Below are 22,596 nucleotides of genomic sequence, written 5' to 3' on the forward strand. Positions count from 1 at the left end.
GTGAACACACACACTTTGTCCCCTGAGAGTTTGGAGAGTATTTCGTGTTGTAGGTGGCAGGTCAGAAACTGTTTAGAAATTATACTGCTTTTGAGGACATTTAAGGAAAGACCATTGAGGCCTTTCCTTGTTTGGTGTCTGAAGCAGCGTTGCTAGCATGCCTTCTGTGCTAGTTCTCTGACCGGGGGAGTTCAAGAAGCAAGATGTCCGCCCTGTGGAGCCAGTATTTCTGTGGTGCCTTGTGAACTGGAGAGAAGCCCATTAGAACGACTTCATAGGATACCCTTATCGCATGTGCGTAGGGATCCTGGCAGAGGGTCTCGAGGTGACAGATGAGAGTTCCATCAGCTGAAATGAAGAAGGAGCAAATGATCCAAAGGCTGTTGTGGAGGGGGGCGTTAGCCAGGAATATTGCTCCTAAATCAAGGTCTGTGGCAGCCTGCTTTGGCCCTTTCATGGGAGAGCCAGAATGTTTGGGGCCGGGAGCATTAGGGAGCACCCCACAGACTGGAGTAGAACACTTTTGGACTACGTGGCTGGACACTGCCTGTTGGGTGACTACCTTTTGGTTTACCCTGCGTCTCTTCACAGGTTCGAGTCGTCCTCCCATGCCATCAGTATGAGTGCCTACTTGCGAGAGCAGAGGCGGGAGCTCTACAGTCGCAGTGGAGAACTCCAAGGTAGGTGATTGGCCTCTCTGGAAAAATGAGTTTCTGGAGAAAGATCTGAAGTGTTGGGCACATGTGAATTTGTGGTTTGCCTTCACAGGATTCCTTCAAGATGGCAAAGTTTTAAAGACTTGATAAACTGTTTCTTCTGTTACTTCCCAGCATCTGCTGTCAGGCAGCTAAAGCCATTGCCATGGCCACAGATTTTATAGACCTGCTACCAGTCAAGTGAGAACTCAAAGCTTAAGATAGGAGGTCAGTCTCTTCGTGCTTAAACGTGGCAGACACAAGTTCAGTCACAGTCTTGGGGAATGCCGGTCTTCTGTGGCCATCACTGGTACACTTAGTACTTTCCATGCCTTCTAGAATGTAGCAGGAGTACCTGGGATTGGGAAAAGGGTAAATGCAGCCTCTGTCATTATTTAAAGGGAAGAAAGGTGTCTCTAAGTGAGATGTTGTAATCAAGCTGGCTTTGACATACAGGATATTTGATACCCGTATGTGGTTCCTAAAGAGTTGTAACCTGGAGAAGAAAATCCTTGAGAAAATAAATCATAAGCAAATTTTATTAAATTAAAAATCCAATAACATTTTCTTCTGTGACAAGAAGGATGCTAATCACGGTAAATGCAATCAATTTAGAAAGATTTATGTAGTCCTGCTAAGTGCCTGCCATTCTAGGCATCGAAGGGGATGGAGGTTGAGTAGAAGGGAAGAAAAGATAAAGCCTTAAGATCCAGCTATGCAAGTAAGGCAAGAATATCAGTAATAGTGCCAGGAAGTCAGGGCTAACAGCTAAGTAGATGATGTACATGAAAATGCTCGAGAGGGTGAGAGAAGGGAGTGATGATTTAAGTTATTTTAGAACTATGGGCTTCCTGTATAAGGGATGCATGAGAACACTTCCATTTGGGGGAATGCATTAGAGGCACTTGAAATATTTAGTCTTCAGGATTTATCAGGTTTCAAAACATTATGCAGCATCCAGCCAGAACTTTCTGGATTTAAAGACTACCACCCAGCCATTTTTATCTCCACCTTCGTTATTCATCTAAATACCTGTAAATTTTTCCAAAGATAGCTACTCTGCTCTCTCATGCCTATACCACAGTAATAATCCCACAGCTCATGGGTAGAGTTACCAGAATTAAAAGCCTAGAAATATGTTTGAGGATATAAGGAAAAGGAAAGTAGCCTGCCCACATTTTATTTAGTAGTAGTGTTGCTCTACATTGTTGGAAGTGTGAGGTACATGGGTGCAGAGGGTAGTTAGGAATCGGAGCAAGTCGAGGAGCGAAGGTGGAAGGTGACCCAGGCTCTAGCAAGCAGCTAGAGTTATGTTTGTTCCAAGCTTCCCAGTCCACCCCACACAGCCTGGTGGCAGTGTGGGGTGGACTGGGAAGCTTGGAACAAATTGTGGTGACTGAGCCCACGTTCCTATAGGGCTGATCGTACCCAAACTGCCACTCGGGCTGTAGCTGATCATTCAGGGCTAGAGTGATCCTCCCTACGCAGTATCCTTATTGTAATTGTTGAGTCGACGTCACGAAACTTGAAATTTACCTCCGTAGTTTTTCTCTACATGCAGTTTCTTTTATGGGGACAAAGCAAGCCTTTCTTTTTTCTTTTAGATCATTCCACTTTCTACGCATCTGTACGCTTAATGCTTTAGAGCAGTTTTAGGCTCACAGCAAAGTTGAGTGGAGAAAGTGCAGAGGCTTCCTGCATACCCCCTGCCCTGACACAAGCACCGCCCCCCTTCGTACAACACCCCCGCCACAAGGAGGCCTTTTGTTTGACGTGTAGAGATGAACAGGTAGACCACATAGTTAACGGGACAACAGAGCATCTATCATTCATTCAGACTCTAGCATAATTCGTCAATCAAGACAGGTGACTGATGGTAGACTCTCTTCTTCTCTGTGCTCCCAGCCATGCAGAATGCCTTTTCTGCCAGTGGCCCTGGTGGTCCACAATCTCTGGAGAGACCCTGGAGCAAAGCCGTGACGAAAGGGTTCAGGGTCCAGATTGCCAACCCTTATAATCTAGCTCCCCATTTCCTAGTTTCGTACCCTCTTTGCCTCTGTTTCCTTACCTGTACATGGAGACGGAAATAACAGTACCCACCTCACGAGGTTGTTGTGAAAGCTTCGTTGAGGTAGGTGAGGAGCAGTGTTTAGAAAAGTGCTGACCGAATAGGGAGTGTTAGGTCTTCCTCCTCCTCCAGCCCCCTTGTTCTCGCGCATTCTATCACTTCAGTTTTTGTCGTCCTTCTCTTTGTCTCTTTAGCTTAATCTATTCTACTTTCCAACTTATATTCAGTTGTCACTTAGTCTGATGACTGTCCCGCACCCCATGATCAGTGCTCACTTGTTTGAGTGTACCATGAAACTCTAAGTTCAGGAGAGATATACCATTTTATTTTCTATCCTTAGCGTAGGGCCTGGTGTGGTAAATATTCGGTAAATAGTGACTGACTCAGCGGCAGAACCAGTGAGGGTGGTTGACATCAAATGTGGGATAGAGAGCTCAACACGGAGAGATAGGAAGGGCCCTGAAGGGAGAGGCGGCCACTGAGAGGCAGTATTGGCTTCAGAGGTTCGGTTAGTTTATAAGTTAGGGAGAAGGAGAGGTTGTGTGTAGATCTGTGTGTTCTCTGCAGTAGTTCTCTACGTAGCTTCATTAAGTAGGAATGTTGCCCCTGAGCTGTCTGGCCTAGGACAGCACTGCTATGTATAATGGAGAGACATGTCCAAATCCAACTTCATTATGGAGAAAGTTTAGGTTAATTGAAGACTCTCTGTAACTGGGAACTTTCTCATTTTTCAGAAAGTTAATTGAAATATGGAACTATATGTGATGGTATACTTCACTTACCAGTGTTCAGCAAAATAGGAGGATTTATCTCCGGTTACAAGGAAGAAAGTAGTCAGCAAACATCTCATGTTCATAATAATCATTAAAACATAATTTCAGCTGAGCTGACAGATCACATGCATGGTGAGAGAAGAACTCCGCTGACGAGTTTCTGTAAAAGTTTGATGGTATTTCATTGAGGAGCAGAAGTGTCTCTGATGAATGCTTTTAACAGTTCAGCAGGAAAAGGGGAAAATCACACCTATTTTCCATTAAAAAACCAGCCAGCCTTTTTCAGTTACTCTATTCATCTGACTTGTCCATGGACCATTGTGAGATCAGCATTTCAGTTTATCCGTGAAAAGGTATAATCGAAAATAGTTCAGTCCAGTCCCAGGGGGCTGGCAGAAGAAGACTTTGTCTCTCCTCTGCCCGCCACAGAGCTGCAGCCTTCGCTTCCCAGTAGTTTGGTTCAGGGGTCAACTTTTCCTTCTGTGGCAAAGAAAATTCACCAGAAAGACCATCAAAGTCACATTAGAGAGGTCCCATTTTATAGAAGTTAAGTCTCTCCCAACACTTTCAGTTCATCACACAATTAAAAATGTTACTCAACAACACACAAGGGGAGCAAAGAACGTAGAAATGAGATTTCTTTGGTACCATCAACCCATCTCAGTGGCTCCGTTCCGGTGCAGATGGTTCATTAGCCAGTGTGCTGTTGGCAGCTGGGCCGAGGAGCTGGGGATGCTCTTTCAAAGTGTGCAACAGAACAGGTGGAAATCGAACTTGTGTGTCTCCGTTAATCAGAGATGTCCTGTTGCTTTGAGCCTCTCCACTGCTTCATTGTGCAGCTTAGGCAGTCAGATTAGAAAGATAGTAGTTTTAATGAACATTAAATGAACATGCTACAGGTTAGAAAGATAGTAGTTTTAATGAACATTTAGCTTGAATATGGCTTCTCAGATTTAATGCCGGTTTCTTTGGGGGAATAAGGTAACTGATGAATGCTATCTCATGAGCATTTTTCTTCTTTTGTTTAAATTCTTGAGTTGGAAGATTTACTTCTTTTTTTTTTTAAGACTTTATTTAATTATTTGACAGACAGAGATCACAAGTAGGTGGCAGGGGGAGGGTAGCAGACTTGCTGCTGAGCAGAGAGGCCGATGAGGGGCTCGATCCCAGGACCCTGAGATCATGACCTGAGCCGAAGGCAGAGGCTTTAACCCACTGAGCCACCCAGGCGCCCCTCTCATGAGCATATTTTTTAAAAAGACCTCAAAATACTGGTACTAATGACCAAAATAAGCTCTTAGTTTACTCGGTCCCACTGTGCCATGGTTTTCGCATTTGACTATGCAATTAAAACTCTGGAAAAAAACAGAATAGCTGTAATTGATTTAAATTAAAATGGTGCTTTAAAAAATTCAACATCGTGGAATTGGGAAAACTGCACCCACTTCCTTATCTCCTGTTTTCTTGGTCCCTCTAGTCTTACTGATCCCCTGAGCTGGCTCCTCTCAAGGTCACCAGCGATCCCCATCTTGGCAGATTCAGTGTTTGCTTCCCTGTGTTCATCTCGCTTGATCTTCTGGCCAGCCATGTTCCTTTTTTCCTCCACATGTTGGAGCGTCTCAAGGTTTGGTGCCCGGACCTTACCTGTGTTCACTCTCTAGACTCCCCGCGATATCTCAGCCCAGATTGAGGTTTGCTTAGTGCCTAGGTGCAGGTAACTTCCAGATTGGGCCTCCTGCCCAAATTTGGTTATTGTTTCCTGACCTCTTCTAGCATCCTACCCACTCCCTACCACCATCCTATCATTCTTTCTCACATTTTAAAAAAAATTTTCCTAATAATACTTCATTTCTATATATCTTTCTCACTTAGTAAGTTTCTGCACTTGCCTCTGAAGTCTTACTCATTAGTGCATTCCAGTGCCTGGGGCAATGCTTGGCTGGAATTAAGCACTCAAAACTTATAGGAGGGAGGGGGCTCTGTCCTCAGTATCTCCTTGTTTGTAGGCGCAGGCCTACTTACATGAGAAAGCCTAGTGGGAGGCTTAATAAACAGAGTAGGAGTCCTGTGATTTGTCTCCTTCATTCATTTTTAAGATAATAAAACTCACGAATGAGTGAATAGAGCACAGTAATTGTCAATGATCCAAGTAGAAATGTATTACTCAGTTTTGCTTACAGTTTCCTTTCTGTCTTGGGGCTACTTAGTACTTCTGTTTGTACTCAATAATATTACCTTTAGAGTGCTATTTTTATTCCCATTAGTCTAATGAGTGGCATTTCGGTAGCCCTGACATTAAAATATTCTGTAAAGCTCCAACCACTTGAGAATTGACTTCTCTAAGAGGATTTGCTTTACATGGTAAATATGGAAGCACTGGCATCAGGGAAAACTGGGCTCTTATACTGACTGACCTGAATTTTCCGAGTTTTTCTCTCTAATGGGTTGTTGGTGACTGGGATTGTGAATACCTAATGATATCATATGTAATTAATCTGTTTGGAGGTACCTTGCCTTAAGGTAGGGAGATATTTGAAATACATTAGCCATGAGCTGATTATCCTTTTTTACAAAAGGATTTATAATAGAAGTCTCTCAAATAGCAAGCTTTTCTATAATGGAGCATTTAAAGCAAGATTCCATTTATGCACACATTTTCAGGGACATTTTGGCTGAAGTGAGGTACAGCAATTTTATACTCATCCCGCACATTTGTTCCACAGCCTTAAACATAAGAAGCACTTGTAAAGCTTTATATCTTGAAATACGATTAGAAAATTCTTTGTAGTCTTAAATTTTGCGTAATGACTTTGTTAATAACTATGTAGCAATATGCGGGGGACATGAAAAAATACATTTTTTTCTTCTTAAAATTGCATATAATTATTTCAAGATAACCTTAATCTTTCATAGTTATCTCTCTTTTTTAGGCTCTAACATAATAAAAATTGATTCCCCTTCCTTTTATATATTTATGTTCTTGCTTTTTAAAAAGACTGATCTTAACTTCCTCCTATGTAAGATTTGTCTTATAATGAAATTGTAATAGAATTTTTATAAATGCTAATTTCTTTATATGTTCCTAAGAAGTAGTAAGTAATAAATATGTTTTCCTCAGGTCATGAATAGACTAATGCATTATTTAGAATCATTTAGGAAATAAAAGTATTTTTATGCTGAGATTGTTTCTGACTCTATCACCTCTTTGCCATAATCGTTGCAATGTAGATATTCATTTTATTTAAAAATGTTCTCTGTTTTTGGGTTTAATTTATGACATGGGTTTGTTTTCTGAAGAATTCTAGTTCATACAAATTCCTGTTGGACGAACCATTGGTATCCGAGCCGTGTGGAGGAGCCTGGAGGTCATGGGATGGACAGGGGTCCGGAGAGTGCAGAACAGCTGTCACGAAGCCTTAGTAGAGCCTGTGAACCTCACTCTTGAGAAGTGATCCTTGGTCATCATGCAGAACTAGTTGATGACCTATAAGCTTATTTTTAAGAATCCTTTGTTCTGCGTACTCATTCACCCATGCAGATGTGGGAAAAGAGTGAATACTGTTAAATGAGATGTGTATTTGAGATTAAAGTGATACATAGGCATTTCTCCTTATATAGTACTGGAGTTAAAAGCTTTTTTTTTTTTTAAATAAAAAATGTGAAAAAATGACAATTTTTTTTTAAAGATTTTATTTATTTATTTGACAGAGAGAGATCACAAGAAGGCAGAGAGAGAGGGGAGGAAGCAGGCTCCCTGCTGAGCAGAGAGCCTGATGTGGGACTCGATCCCAGGACCCTGAGATCATGACCTGAGCCGAAGGCAGCGGCTTAACCCACTGAGCCACCCAGGCGCCCCCAGAAAAAATGACAAATTTCTGACTTGTTTCAGGAAAATTTAAAAGTTAGCTTCTGTCGTATTTTTAATCATTTGGCTCATTAACTTTTTAATTAATGTAAAATAACAGCTTTGCTCATTTTCTTAGATTTTCTTTAAGATTGTAAGAAATTATATTTTTGCCAAATTTAGTAGTTTATATGATGCAGCTCATTTTGACTTGAGCTATTATAGAAAACAGAGAAGACCAAAAACATTCATGGTGTTTAGTGGGGAAAGTAAGTTTTAGACTAATGAGAACGCCAAAGAACACCTTGATCATTGTCCCAATAAGACACAATTCATAAGATAGTTTTATGTTTTCAGAATGAAGCGTGAGTCCTCTCAGGAGTATTAATAGTTAGAGATGCTTATCTGAAGTGATTTGTTATCAGAATTAGAAGAAATTGACGTCTGCATGCATGTAGTATGAGGTCTAGGAAAGAAAATAGTAGATTTTAATGGTAGCAGGTGCCTTGGAGAGCATAATCTGGTACTTTTTTTAAAAAAAGATTTTATTTATTTAAGAGTGAGAGAGAGAAGGGGGAAGGGCAGAAGGAGAAGGAGAAGCACACTCCCTGCTGAGCAGGGAGCCAGACTTGGGGCTCTATCCCAGGACCCTGAGATCATGACCCAAGCTGAAGGCACGGGCTTAACTGACTGAGCCATGCAGATGCCCCTAATCTAGTACTTTTCAAATTCATTATTTTAGTCCTAGAACCTGTTTTCTGGATGTTTTATTTCAGTGTTGAATGTAGAAAGCAGACTGAGGGGGAGGTGGTTTGACTAAATGGGGTCTGGGACTCCAGAGCTTCCCCACCCAGGCACCCCTCCATCTGCTCCTCTCTTCCGCGGAGCACCCGAGGCACCACTGCGAAACTAAAGACTCCCAGAATCAGCATGCTATACAAAGCAAAACTGATAAGGAGACAGATGACATTATAGATTTGTAGAGATGGGACAGGTGAGTCAATAATGGGTGGTCAGACAATTGATTAACCATAAACAAACAAAAAGTTGAATTTGAAACTCATCAGTTAGGAAAATAAATTTTGGGTGCGTCGAGAACTGAAATGTGGAAAGCAAAACTGACTGACCCTTGAGTTCCTGGTAGCATTGTTTGAATAACAAAAACCTGGAAATAACTCAAATACCATAGACAGGAGAGTGGATTTATCAGTTTCGGCCTAGCCGTGCAGTAGAATACTACGTAGCAATGAAAATGAATGAACCGTCCTGTATATTAACTTGGTTGAATCTCAAAAGCAATCACAAAAGACTATAGATATAGTCAAATCCCATCTGTATGAAGGTCAGAAGCAGTCAGGACTGAACAATATCGTGAGGCATATATCCTTGTGTGATGACAACGTGAAGAAGGTAAGGGAGGGAGCATGAACATAAAACTCAGGGAAAGGGCCACCTCTGGAAAGGGTAGAAGAGGGTATAATTAGAGAGGAGCATAGGCCTCAAGGATCATAGTACTGTTCTATTTCTTAAGCTAAGTGATGGAGATGCTGTTGTATTTTTTTAAAACTGTACTTAGTGTCCTATACATTCAGATATCACACATTTCATAAAAAGTACAAATACAATAATTGGTACAAGGCCTCTTAAGTCTCCAGAGACACAACCACCTGTAGTGTAATGTTCCCACAGGAAAGTCTTCAGGAAATTTGGAGTGTTCTGGGAGAGCTAGGTTGGTTCATGGCTTCCCCAGGCTGCAATGTCAGGTCCCTGCCACAGCCATGATTGCTACTGAACTTCAGCGGTCCCTCAGATAGTTCATGAGAAGACAGCTCCAGGGGCAGGAGTGAGTGCTCCCTGCCAACTTCCCCAGCCTCATCTAACCCGTCAGAACCCGGTTTCAGGTGACGTCAGCAGCTAGTCTACTTTTGTGTCCTGCGTTTTCTAGACTTTCTATTTATTTATCGCATAATGTACAGATTTTTTTTTTTACCTATATTTGCCCTGGGCAGGGCCTTTAGGATACAGTAATGAGCAGAACCAAGTTTTGCCTTGGAAGGTCAAAAGAGCAGAAAAGGACCATGACCATATCTCAGAGACTGGCACTTGTCCCCCAGCATTTGTTCTGTCTCTCCTTCACATGGAGAGAGCCCTGAATTTTAGCCATACACATGGCCACCCCAAATAGAAACGTTTCTAAGCCTTCTGTGCAGCCAGCCATGAACACGTAATTTAATTCTAACCAGTAGAATGTACATGAAAGTGATGTGTATAACTATAACTGGGTCTCATATTGACAGGGAAGGAAGAGGCTGTCCCTTTATTCACAGCGCAGCGTGCGTGAACGCGTTCCGACGCACACTGTGAAGGACCTGTGCTGGCGAGCGCCATCTTAGGCCATGCGGGTGAGGGGTAGAGCAATGAGATAGAGCGGCTCGAGTTAGAGACTGTGCAGCGTCAGGCTTCTGATAAGCAGAGCCATCGCACCATCCCAGACTTCTCCATGAGACAGGAAAAGACGGTCCTGTTTAAGTCTGTGGTATTTTGGTTCTCTGCTACTTGCAGCCCTGCTTATATCCTGATTAATTTTTTAAAAAGATTTTATTTATTTATTTGTCGGGGGGAGTGGGGGACAGCAGGCAGAGGGAGAAGCAGGCTCCCTGCCGAGCAAGGAGCCTGATGTGGGACTCGATCCCAGAGCCCCTGGGATCATGACCTGAGCCAAAGGCAGGTGCTTAATGGCTGAGCCACCCAGGTGTCCCTATTTTGATTGAGTCAACGTGCAGACATGTGATCACAGCACTGTGTTACACATTATGATGGAATTATGTAGATCTGTAACAGATCTGTATACAATGCTGGGAAGGCAGGGAGGCTTTCATAAGTATTTAAGTTTCAGGCTGCTTATAAAAGAGGAAGAGAAGCTTTGCAGATAAAAAAGGGGTGGGCATTTAAGGCAATGGACATGGCAGGAATAAAAGTATGGAAGTGTGAGCATATAGGCTTTTCTCGTTCCATAACATGAGTTAGAAGGATATAACTTGAAATTACAAAAATATATGAGAGAGAGAGAGAGAAAAAACACTGAAGTTGGGGGGCAGAGGGAGAGGAGAAAAAGTCTCAAGCAGACTCTACACTGAGCATGGAGCTTGACATGGGGCTCGATCCCATCACCTGGAGATCATGACTAGAGCCAAAACCAAGAGTCAGACACTCAACTGCACCCACCCAGGCATCCTGATTAAGGAAATCAGTTTATGTATACAGACTGCTACTGATTATCATTTGTAAGGGGGCACCAAAGCTGTTGAGGATGGCTTGGGCCATTGTCCATGGTAGCAAGAGATTAAGAATTGATAGAACCAGTGGTGTCTTGGTGATGGTAAGAAAGTAAAAATCTTGTTACACCTGAGTACAAGCTAAATGTGATCACCTACTAGATTTTCTGAGGAGTGTTCCAATGGTAAGGCTATGCCCCTTTATTAAAATTGTTGGAGGAAACACAACTGTTTTAAATGCAACTATTGTAGCGTCTTAGGCTGTGCAAGGTAGATTTGGCTGGAATTACTGGCAAGGGTGGGATCGTGAAGGACCAGCCCAACCTATTTCCAGAGTACCTTGCCCAGCTTGGCCTGCAAATGGCAGCTTGGTTGTGTATGGAGATCGACGAGTTCTGTGTGCTCACATCTGATTTCCAGCTTGCAAGTGTGTGGATGAAAATATACATCAAGTTACTTTTGGCTTCACCACAATTTTAAACTCAAAAAGCCCATATTACAGTAATATATGAGAGTATGTATGAATGCTACATGAATATTGTAATAGTCATAATATAGGATGTTCATTCCTAGAATTGTGATGACATCTACTGAATTGCAGCCAGTTCATTTGCATATTCATGCCCACTTAGCTCAAATAAGTCCCTGTTTGTTTGCACATTAACGTCTGATTTCAGCACCAGTTAACTAATTTACATATCCCTGTTCAGTTGGTTAGTGATGTTCATATGTGGAATGTTGGTGCAGCTGTTTGTGCTTTGAGGAGCTTGGGGAGCACAGTGGTTTAGTGGAAGGAGTACCTATTACTCATCCTGCTTTTACTAGGCAAGTCACGTTAACTTTCTGAGCCCTCGACTGCTCCGCTGTGTAATGAAGTTAGTAACACTTACCCTGCCTGTTTCCTAGGGTTGTTGTGTCAATTTCCAAATCGGAGGTGACAACATATAGTCGACATTTCTAGGCTACCTGTATTCCAGGGATGTTCCCGGAACATCCGCATGTAGGAAGGTTCTAGGTATCATCAAAGACAAGACTTGCAAGCAGACACAGTTTTAATGAATGTTCTAAGTACTTTGGGGAGCATGGAGGAGAAAACCGTGAGCGTTGCCAGAGGGAGTCTTAGAAGATGTTGCAAAGGAGGAATCTTTATATTGCAGTTGGAAAGGTGAGTTAACCAGACTGCCCTGGGGAGTGGCATGTACCTCCCTCCTCAAGTAGGGAGAAGATGGAAACGACACCTGATGTATGAGAGCTTCATGGGATAGTAGGTATTTGGGGTTGAAGCAGAGAATGTTGGGAAAGATAAGGCTCAGAGAAGGGAGACCGGTGGGCAGGTCTCAGAGGACCTGGTATAACAGCCAGAGGACATGGATTTTGTCCTCTGGGTGATGAGTAGAGTGAGGTAAGTTGTGGTGTTATTTCAGGTGAGAGCTTATAAGATCACGCCAGCTTTTTAAGAGGTAACAGTGGGGGTGTGGGGGGGAGTAGATCCAAAAGCCAATTTCGAGGAAGAATCACGTAGACATGATGACTCCTTTCTGTGTGAAGTTTGAACAAAGATAGGCATTTTGGCCGATTCCCAGTTTTCCAATCTGGTGACTTGGGTAGCTAATGATTTTATTTAAGATAGGAAATGCAAGAAGAGGGTAGTTTTTAATGGAGTATTAGGGGTGAAGATATCTTTTTTCCCCCTAACATATATTTTCATATTTCTCTCTTAGTTTCACTTTAATCTATCCAGCCTAATCTAACCACATCTAATCTAACCAACTCTGTTAACGACTCCCTCATATTTAAGGCATTCAGCAGTCTGATTACCCAGCACCATTCCCCTTCCTAAGTCTGATGTTGGAGCTAGGGTTTTCTTCCTTCCCTCCTCCTCCTTTTAAATTGCAGATACCACCTTCTCCTTTTTAGGCTTTGGTTGGTGTATTAATTTGAGTGCTCTTCTTAAACTCTCTGAAGAATATGAATTCTTTATTTTTTATTCCTAGATGGACCTGTATTTTTATTACTAAAATCAAACTACCATTCGTCTTTCTTACCATTTTGCTTTGCGATTTTTGTGCCAGGTCGCTTAACTGGTTTTCTCAGTTAATAGAGAGAAGTTAAATGATTTCTGTGACTCTCAGTCCATCTAAAACTCGAGGTTCTTGAGTCTCAGCACTTGGTCTGTTCCTAAAGATAGGAGTCTGAGGACTAGTTAGAGGTTCAGAGCATGGTCTCCGCAGTCAGTCTTACTGCCTGGGTGAGTTTGGACAGACAACACCTTTGTCAGTTTCTCTTTCTATAAACTGAATATACTTCTGTCATATGACTTATGTCGTAGGGCCACAGTGAGGATGAAATGTGTTAACATTTGTAAAGGGTTGAGAACTGTGCCTGGCACGAATTAAATGCTGATTAAATGTTAACTATTGCTAATTTATCTGGGGTCTGCCTCCCCTGCCCCAGCACCTGGCATCACACTTTTTAAATTAATGAATAGATATGCTAATGGTCAAACACATTCCAGTAAAATCTCCTAGAATGGTCCTCAGAAGCTCCTTTTTCCCCCATTCTCTTTTTTGACAAAAGGTCGTCTGGAGTATTGAAAACCTGTGCTTACATCAGTGATCATTGCAATCATGTCATGTTAAGCGGAGTCCAAAGCAGTGGTCTGGGTGGGCAGCACTTAGCGACTCTTCAGTGACCTGTTCGTACCATTTACCCCCGCCCCAGGGGTAAATACTCAAGGCAATAATGAAAATGGCCATTTCTCTTCAAAATCATTTTGATATTCAGTGCCACTAACTGCGTTTTACTCTGTAAATAATTGAGGATGATTAGTAGATGGTGAAATAGGAGGTTAAAATGGAAAGGTCATTTCTTCTATGAACTAACTACTTTCCATCTGATCATTCGGTGACGTTTTACAAACACTGTTGTCTTGCCTGCCTGCCCCTTAGCTTCATTGTGAAGTCACTTCCTGGTTACTTGTAAAAACAAAAAACGTAATTTACTAACCTTTTTTTTTTTTTTAAGGTTTTATTTACTTATTTGACACAGAGAGACAAATCCCAAGTAGGCAGAGAGGCAAGCAGAGGGCGAGGCAGAAGCAGGCTTCCTGCTGAGCAGCGAGCCCAATGTGGGGCTCCTTCCCAGGACCCTGAGACCATGACCTGAGCTGATTGCAGCGGCTTAACCCACTGAGCCATGCAGGCACCCCTACTAACCATTCTTAACCTAAAAAAAAAAAAAAAAAAGTGGCTTTCTCATGCCACTTCCTAGTCAATAAAAAATCCTAGAGCTATCAGAGATCTCAGATGAGTATCATAAAGGGAAATGATCTTTCGAAAACAACATACATTCTTAAGACCAATAAAGGTATGTGACTGAAACTAGTTAAGAAAAGATAGCGGCTAATCCAAAAGGGACATTTTTTGGCTTGGCTTGGAAGGTGAGCAGTTAACCATTCATGGCCGTCATTGCCCATAGCGTGGTTGTGGGAGGAGGACCGGGAAAAGCGAGGCTGCTGCTGGGACACACCGCTCATCTAGGAGTATCTTCTTCTAGATTCTGTGACTTACTGGGAATCCGTAATCCTGACTCTTCTTGAATACCTTATTGAGTCATTTAAAAAGCATTTCTCAAGAGAAGGTCTTGTGCCATCAGAATTCTTTAGCATCTAAATTGAGCTGTTGTCTCTGATCATTTCTAAACTGTTTACTCTGATGAACTCAATAGATGGAGTTTCCTCAATACAGAATTTGGACTTCTTTCCCAAGAAATTGAAATCCTTTGTTCCCGAAATTGTAGTATGGTTCTCTTTATACCTTCACTTCTAGGACATTTTTGGGTAAATATAATGCCAAGAGGGAACAATTAGCTCAGTTTTAGATGGCATTTGCTGAGATTTTAGCCATAATTGTTTGTTGACCCTTTGAAATTTGTGGCCTTTGAAATTTCGTTTTTAAAAAGGATTTCTGAGCTCTCCCTAATTGTGCTACTTTTTTCCTCCCCTGGATCTGGCAGGAGTTTCTGGATACGATTATTTAGTGCATAGTCTGTATCCCAATTCACTGATTTATAGTACAGCTTTTTATAGAGAAATGACCTTGTGTTCTTCTTAGGAAGGCCTGATTATATATATGCATTTTTACCCAGGATTCTCAGGTGGTCTTTCTTGCAAGAAATCATTTATTAATTTATTAGAACTTTTTTTTTACTGTGTTATGTTAGTCACCATAAAATACATCATTAGTTTTTGATGCAGTGTCCCAGGATTCTTTGTTTGCATATACACCCAGAGCTCCGTTCAGTACGTGCCCTCCTTCATACCACCAGGCTCACTCATCCTTCCACCCCCCTCCCCTCTAAAACCCTCAGTTTGTTTCTCGGAGTCCACAGTCTCGTGGTCTGTCTCCCCCTCCAATTCCCCCCCTTCACTTTTCCTTTCCTTCTCCTAATGTCCTCCACATTATTCCTTATGCTCCACAAGTAAGTGAAACCATATAATTGGCTCTCTCTGCTTGACTTATCTCACTCAGCATAATCTCCTCCCGTCCCGTCCATGTTGATATAAAAGTTGGGAATTCATCATTCCCCTTCTCCCCACCACCCCAGAACCCACTCTTCTTTCAGCACATTTGATTTCATTAAATAGCATTTCAGCTTACCAGCTGCTAAACCTGGAAGTCATCCTTCTCTTCTGTAAGCAGTTAATCCATCCCCAGATCCTGCTGATACTGTCTCCTAACCGATCTACTGTTACAAACCCATCAACTCTTTGTTTTTTTAAAAGTGACTCACCTCCACCCAGGTTCTAACTGCCATCACCTCTTGGTTGGTCCTGCCTCTACCTTGGACCCCTTTCAAATCATTCGTTATATTGGGAACCAGAGTGACTTAAAAATATTCAGTGATTTTTAAAAAAATTATATCTCTTAGTACTAAGTTCCATGTCCTTAATACACCTAATAGTGTTCTGCCTGTTTGGGCACCAATTGCACAAGGCCCCTTTGTGGCCTCCTTTCCGACCACAGCCACGCTGGGCTTCTGAGGACATGCATCCCCATTCAGGCCTTGGGACCTCCTTATATGCTGCTCCCTGTATCTGGAGTTGGCTCACCCCATCTTCCCTTTCTCCTTGATATCTAGTTGTCAACTTTAATGTAGTTATCTGCCTTGTATGATTTTTAAATGATGCTTATTAAATACTTACCATGTGTCAATCAGTAGTCTAAAACTTTTAACATGGAGTGTCTTCTTTTAATCTCTCAACTCTTACTTCCTTGAGGAAAGTTTTCTTGTTTTGTTTTTTTAAATCCCTCCCTATCCTGCCCGACTAGGTTAGCTTCTTCATTTGTAGCACGTGGCATGCTTATAATTACTCCATATTTTCTTATTGTTTGTGTTAAAATTGTTTGTTCAGTATTTATCCTAAGTTCCAAGCTGACGGGTGCCATGTCATTTGAGGTAACCGTACATCTCAATTTCCTCATACAGTGTCTGGCATCTGTAGTCAGCACTCAATAAATATTCATGCTTTTTACAAGTGAAAAGAAATTCAGTATTACACATTAACCAAACAGTGAACTAGATAGAAGTTGAGGTCTTTTCAAGCGTAGAACTTTTTCCAATATATTAGTAATACTTGAGGGAAACATGAGTACATCACAGATTAAATTGTATTAGGAAGGAAGTTAAGGGAAACTAATATTTGAGAGAAGAGAGTGAAGTTACTGAGGTGTCATTTTTTTGCAGTACATGGTTACTTCTTGACTTTCAGAATCATTTTGTGAAGGAGACCTTATTTTCTAATTCTTTATGGCTAAGAAAACCATGTCTCATAGTGGTTAAGTGACTTGACCAAAGTCACACAACTGGTAAACGGTAGAGGTGAACAATTGATATCATGGAGTTTATTATACACAGTTTGCAAAATAACTTGGATTTTGAAATAGCTTGTGCATTTTTCTCTTTTATTGTGACAATTTACATACAGTAGGCCACATTCACTTAAAATGAACATTTCGTTGAGTTTTGATAGATGTGTTTGTTTACCTGTCATGATTCCAAGCATTTTCATCACTCAAGAGTTTCCTTGTGCCCTTTTGTAGACCATTCTCTCTATTCCCAGCCTTAGGTGACTACCAACGTGATTTGTCCCAATAGGTTAGCTTGCAATTTCTAAATCTTATGTAAATAGACTCATATAGTATACAGTTTTGTGACTGGCTTCTTTGAGAACATAATGATTTTGACATTTTTCCATGTTACTGCATCTATCAGTAATTTGTCCCTCTTTTATTGCTAAGTGGTACTCTGTTGTATAGGTGTACCACAAGAGAGAGAGGATATACCACAACGTTTACCTTCTAGCTGTTGATGTGTTTGTGTTGTGTCCAGGTTTTGGTTATTGAGAATAATGCTGCTATAAGCATTTGTGTATAAGTCTTGGTGTGGCACATAAATTTTCAATTCTCTTGGGAATACTGAGGAGTGGAATTGTGCGTCCTGTGGTAGGAATATGCTTAACTTTTTAAGAAACTGCCAGATTTTTAAAGTGAGAGTATCATTTTAAATTTCCACCAGCAGTATATGCCAACACTTGGTATTGTCAGTTTTTCTAATTTCAGACATTCTAGTGGGTATACAGTGGTATCTCATCATGGCTTGTGAATTTTTTAATGTGATCTTATTGATGGTAGAAGGCTATACACTGTGGGTTTGTGCATTCTATATCCAAGTCAGAATCTACCTCAAGTCCTTTTTCTCTTGTAATAATTAGTCCAGGCCTGTTACTCTGTCATTCTTTTAGTGTAACTTTTTTTTATACCTACTTTCATGAATTTAGAGAAAGGAGGCATAACTGTTTCACAGGTCAACTGGGAAAGCCACATTTATATTCATTTATATGTTAAAAGTAGTGTTTGTTAAATATACCGATCATTGTGCATCTGTATTGCTCTAGCATCTTCTGAAAGTTTGTACAATATTATTAAACAGGTAGTGAGTGAATTGTAAATAAGTCCTGCTCTGAGGCTAAAAATTCCCAATTGTTGCCTTATTAGTAATCATAGGATTAATGCAAAGTGCTGCTAATTAAGACTTGCTTTTTTTCTTTGAGTGCCGCCATGGCAGCAAATGGTATCTTATACTGACAAGCTGTAAATTAAAATTTGCAGAATGCAAGACCCAGTCTAGGGAAAATGAAGTTATGTATAGGTGACTTGTTCCATTTGAATTAATCAAAGGGCTGCTGGTGTAGACCAGCTGTGTTCTCTGATGACAAAAACGAATCTTGACATTTTGGATAATGAAAATCCAGTTCAGCACCTCTTGGAGATATGTATGATAATATATTGTCAGTCAGAAGCAGAGGGAAGGAGGGAAGCAAAAACCCTGTCTTATTAAAATAGACAGTGTGACAAGTGGACCTGGTTGGATCTCCAGCTTCTAGGGGGAAAAATGCCAAGGGAAGCCTTTTTTTAAAAAAATGAGAGGAATAGCTGTTTTACGGAAGGAGAGTGAAAGATTTGACTTCTAATGCATGGCCTCTGTGACAGTTGACTTTGTTCATGATTCCTAGTTTCATGGTTTATTTTACTGGGGTGCAGGGTGAGGCATGAAAAGCCCAGAAAGGGACTCACTTTCTTTTAGTTTGACAGTATTAGTGCAATCATCTAGTTCATACCTTGTAAGCCCACTTATTATTTCCTCTGCGTGTGTTTTTTCTAGTTTAGCGGATTAGCTGCACTGTCTCTTCAAAGGCTATCCAATCAAGGAGGGGTTATTAAAACCAGGGCGATTTATGACTGAGAATTAATTAGAGAAGCATTTTCATGCAAAACATCCAATTTTTTGATTAGCAATGGAGCAGGGCTGCAATTAACACTCTAGGAAGCTTAAATTTCCAGCTTTTTGATTCTCAGGAAATGAGATTATCAAACCAGGGTCAGACACTTGACAGCAAAGCAGGGGTGGGGGAGTGTGAAATTTATATGTAAAAAAAGAAAAAAAAAATTGTCTTTTGGTTTTAATTCTGAGATTGCCATTAAGGCAATGGGAAATTCAGAGAAGTGGAAGAATAAGAAATCTGAAAATGCAAGAACCTGAAATGCCCAATTCTTCAGTGGCCTATTTGCTATGCAAAGTACCTGTTTTAAATGTTTGCCTGGAATAGGTTTTACAAGCGCAGTGATATTTTTTGTTCCTGCATTCTTACTTATTCTTCAGTTTTTCTCTAATAAATTTCGTTTACTTAGTCAGTTGCTGAACAAATTTTTAAAGTGTTTATATGCTTTGGAGAGAAGCCAACCTTTTCTTCCATTAGAAAAGGAACCATTTTTTCTAAATGGTGGTTTGCTATTTCGGGAGTCTGTTTATTTTGTGTCTTTATTGGTTTTTTTTTTTAATTATTTTAAATCAATTGAGACGTGATCTAGGAAGCGAAATTATCTCAAGACATAGATTACCACTTAATGATAAGTGACCTTTGTCAAGCGTAGGTGCCCGAGTTAAAAAGAAATGTAACCCCAGGCCTCTGGTAGAGCGGTGTATCCTGTCATCAGCCTAATTGGTGCTCCCCAAGGAAATACAACATAATGAAAATTCATTTGTTCTGGAAAATATTTTTACTCCCTCTTTTCTTAATTTAGACATCTAATATCAATTGAGAACCGGAGGAGCACTGTATCTTTTACGTTAGCGCCGTCTGCCAGGGGGAGACTCCTACCTTTGTCTTCTTTGCACATTAGAGTCCAAGATTTTTAAGTAAAGGGACCTTGTCAGTACTTCTGCGTCATCCAGTGTTTTCTTCCCTGGCCTGTTTTTTTGCTCTCACGATGGTGCTCTGTGCATCTGAGGCTGTCAGTATACACATTTATGGACTGCCTGCTTTTTGACATCAGGGAAATTGTTCATATCCGTACCGAGATGGAACGCGGGTGATGAGCCCTACCTAGGCCTGAGATGGTGGTAGGGTTCAGAATCTGGCTTTTCTCATGCTCTTCCCGTGTGGATCTTCTTTATTTATATATTGGAGCTTTTGTTAGAAACTTGGGGGTTATTTTAAAAAACAGATTTATAAGCAGTTTTTGGACTATGCTAACCATGAATGGAAGAGACCATATGGTGACTACATAGTCAGTGATTTCTGTCATTGCATTTTTCTCCCTAAAGCATCTCTGATTTAGGAACAAGATTCATTGATCTAGTCCATCATTCTTGCAATCCCACTATGGATTCTCAGCTTTATTTGTCAGTCTTGCTTAATCCCCCTTCCTTTGTTGGTGAAGAGTATCTATCACCGGCTGGATGAAAATTGGCTGCAGTTTAATCTTGGGGAAAGGAGGAGGAAAAACCGCCAATCAGGGGCTGAAGAGTTGAGCTTGTCAGATTTGTAGCCTTCAGCCTCAAATGCTGGTCTTCATGTTTTTAGATGTTGATGATTATGTGCTTTTTTTGGTATCTAATAAGTATTTGCTGAAAGAATTTACAGGGTTATGTTTATAGGTGTTTTCTTTGTGGGCAGATGTTTCTGCATTTCCAGGTCCACACAGGGGGAACCTAAGCAGAGGAATGAAGGATTCATAACTGTATGTGCGTGTATGATGGGGTCAGGGGTGGTGTGTGAACGGCTTTAAGGGAGTCTGCCTCCAGAATTGTCTGCAGATATGTAGCAGAAGGCGAAAGAAGGTACCTGGTTTTCATAATAGCAAATAATAGCATTAATAGTAATAATGCTATTATTAGGGATAGTTATATGCTTATATTAGTAATAGTAAATTTATTGTTATAATAGTAGTAGTAAAATGCTGTTATTACATGTAAACACACATATATAAATTCAGAAGTACATATATAAATACTGTTCCTAACTGCAAAAGCAATGTTACTACCTATAGAAGAAAACGATAAAACAACTCCAACAAAAGCACGTGAAATAAGTGTGGACATACCTATATTCAAGTATTTATTTCAGTATCAAAGAGAAATAATTGAATTTATCAAAATTGGAAAAATTAATCAAGAGAGGCATTCTAATTAAATACGAATCTTTCTAAGGAAAGCAAGGTTTATTGTTTAGTGGAGTAGAAAACCAAGCATATTCTATGGCTTTTTTTTCTCTCCCTCCTTTAATGTTAGTTTTTAAAAAACTACAGTTTGATATAGTTCAATTCATCAAATAATTAATTAAGGAACTTGATTTGCTTTAAGAGGCTCACAATTGTTAATAACCTTATTCCAATCTGAAATTCCCAGTGGTGGGGGGAGCGTGTCAGCTGTTCTAGCTGTTCTGTTGGCAACATTTCTGCTTTGTTTGCTTTGCTCTGTGCTCAGTTTCTATCATGGTGGATGATGGACTTGGGTGTAGGCTATTGAAAAATCTTTGCGGGTGATGTTTGGAAAAGATCGCTTTTACTTTTAAGTATAACATAGTCAGTCTTTGATAGTGGTTGACTCCTGTGTTTATATGATTATACCTTCCTGTATAGATACAGATTTTTAACTATTAGGTATACAGGTAAATATTTCATTCTTATTTAAAAAAATTTTCATTCTTATTGAAATTTGTACTGGGAAAATTACATTGTTATTGAATGCCTGAAACCCTCTATTCCTTAATCCTATTTTTCATTAAAATACTCGATTTGATAAGGATGTCTTATTCTAGCAGAAATAGTATGGAAACAAAGAAGGCTATTTTTTTTTTTTTTTAAGAATCCTGATCAATGTAATTTAAGAAATCCAATGTTTATGAGCTGATGGGCAGTGTAGGCCAGTGAAATGGAAGGTTGACACCTTGGGGTTCCAAGCAATGAACTAGGAGAGATTCAGGTCAGGAATTGAAATAATGTGAGTCATCTATGTGGTAGATAGAAACCCTGGGGTCATTGAGCTTTTCAAGTCGGGATAAATTCAGAGAAAGGCTCAAGACTTCCTTGTTTGACCACCTCACTCCTCGTGGAACTTGAAGAGTAAATTCAGTAAGTTAGGGAGAGGGCAGATGAATGGACAGTGAAGGTTTATAAGTGTAAAAATCTTCCACCATCAACTTTTTAAAGACCAGTACCCATAATCAATTCCCAGTAACCATAATCAAATGTTTGCTTTTGATAACTATACCTTTGTGGACACAATATATCTGAATATATCCAAAGATATTAAAGCTGTCTTTTCCAAACATCACTGGCAAAGACTTTTTTGATGGTTTAGTAGTTTGCTCTTGACTACAGGTTCCTGAGTTAGAACTGTAGGACATCTGCAGCCATTGCGCTCATTATGGTCAGCGAAAAACAATGTGAGACTAACTAATCCTTAATGGAAATAACTTGTTCTGATGAGATGAAATGAAATAGAGCCGTGAACTTTCTTTTTTTAAACACCGTGGATTTCTCTCCATCTCTTATATGAACCTTCTTTGAGGCCCAGGTGAGCGCAAGACTTCCCAGGTTCTTGACAGGACCCCACACTTCCTCAGATTATTCTAAGCATGAAGTACTGTTGCACATCACATCAATGCTTTCAGATTTCTTCCTAATTGCTTGATAGTATGATAACAAAATCTTGATAGTATAAGAACAAAAAGCTTGCTGTTCTATAGCTGGTTTCTCTTAAATAATATAAAAAATGTTGTAAATGATTAGTGGCTTGGATGACTTCCCACATTTCTCTCTGGGAGTCTTAAATTACTATGATTCTGGTGGTTGTGTTCAACTTCATTGCCATTAACCACTGCTGAGGTCTCCTGCTTACTCACTGTGCAGTCATTGCCCTAAGAGGCATTTAGTACAGGATGAATGAACAATCCCTTCTTTGTGTGTTCAGTGAATGTACAGATACTTTCAAATGGTGGTCCTCAACTAGAGTTTCTTTAAAATGGGAGACATGCTGAAGAAATATTTTCAAAAAGACTCTTTTTTCCATAGCAGGTGGCTTATTTGGTAGTTGTGTT

The 22,596-nt window shown here is 40.4% G+C and overlaps 1 protein-coding gene across 3 annotated transcripts in view; it reads left to right on the forward strand.

Annotated features, from left to right (window-relative positions):
- The window catches only part of EXOC4 (exocyst complex component 4), a 724,031-nt gene that overhangs the window by 205,905 nt on the left and 495,530 nt on the right, over positions 1–22,596 (forward strand). For all 3 annotated transcript variants that reach the window (XR_006384314.1, XM_044246588.1, XM_044246587.1), the window contains exon 9: positions 592–680. Coding sequence is in view for 2 of the 3 variants with exons in the window: in XM_044246588.1 (XP_044102523.1) it covers positions 592–680 (89 nt within the window). In the remaining variant the exon portion in view is untranslated. The remainder of the gene's footprint in view (positions 1–591; positions 681–22,596) is intronic.

Source organism: Neovison vison, chromosome 4 (assembly GCF_020171115.1).
Source record: "Neovison vison isolate M4711 chromosome 4, ASM_NN_V1, whole genome shotgun sequence".
Taxonomy (NCBI): Eukaryota; Metazoa; Chordata; class Mammalia; order Carnivora; family Mustelidae; genus Neogale; species Neogale vison.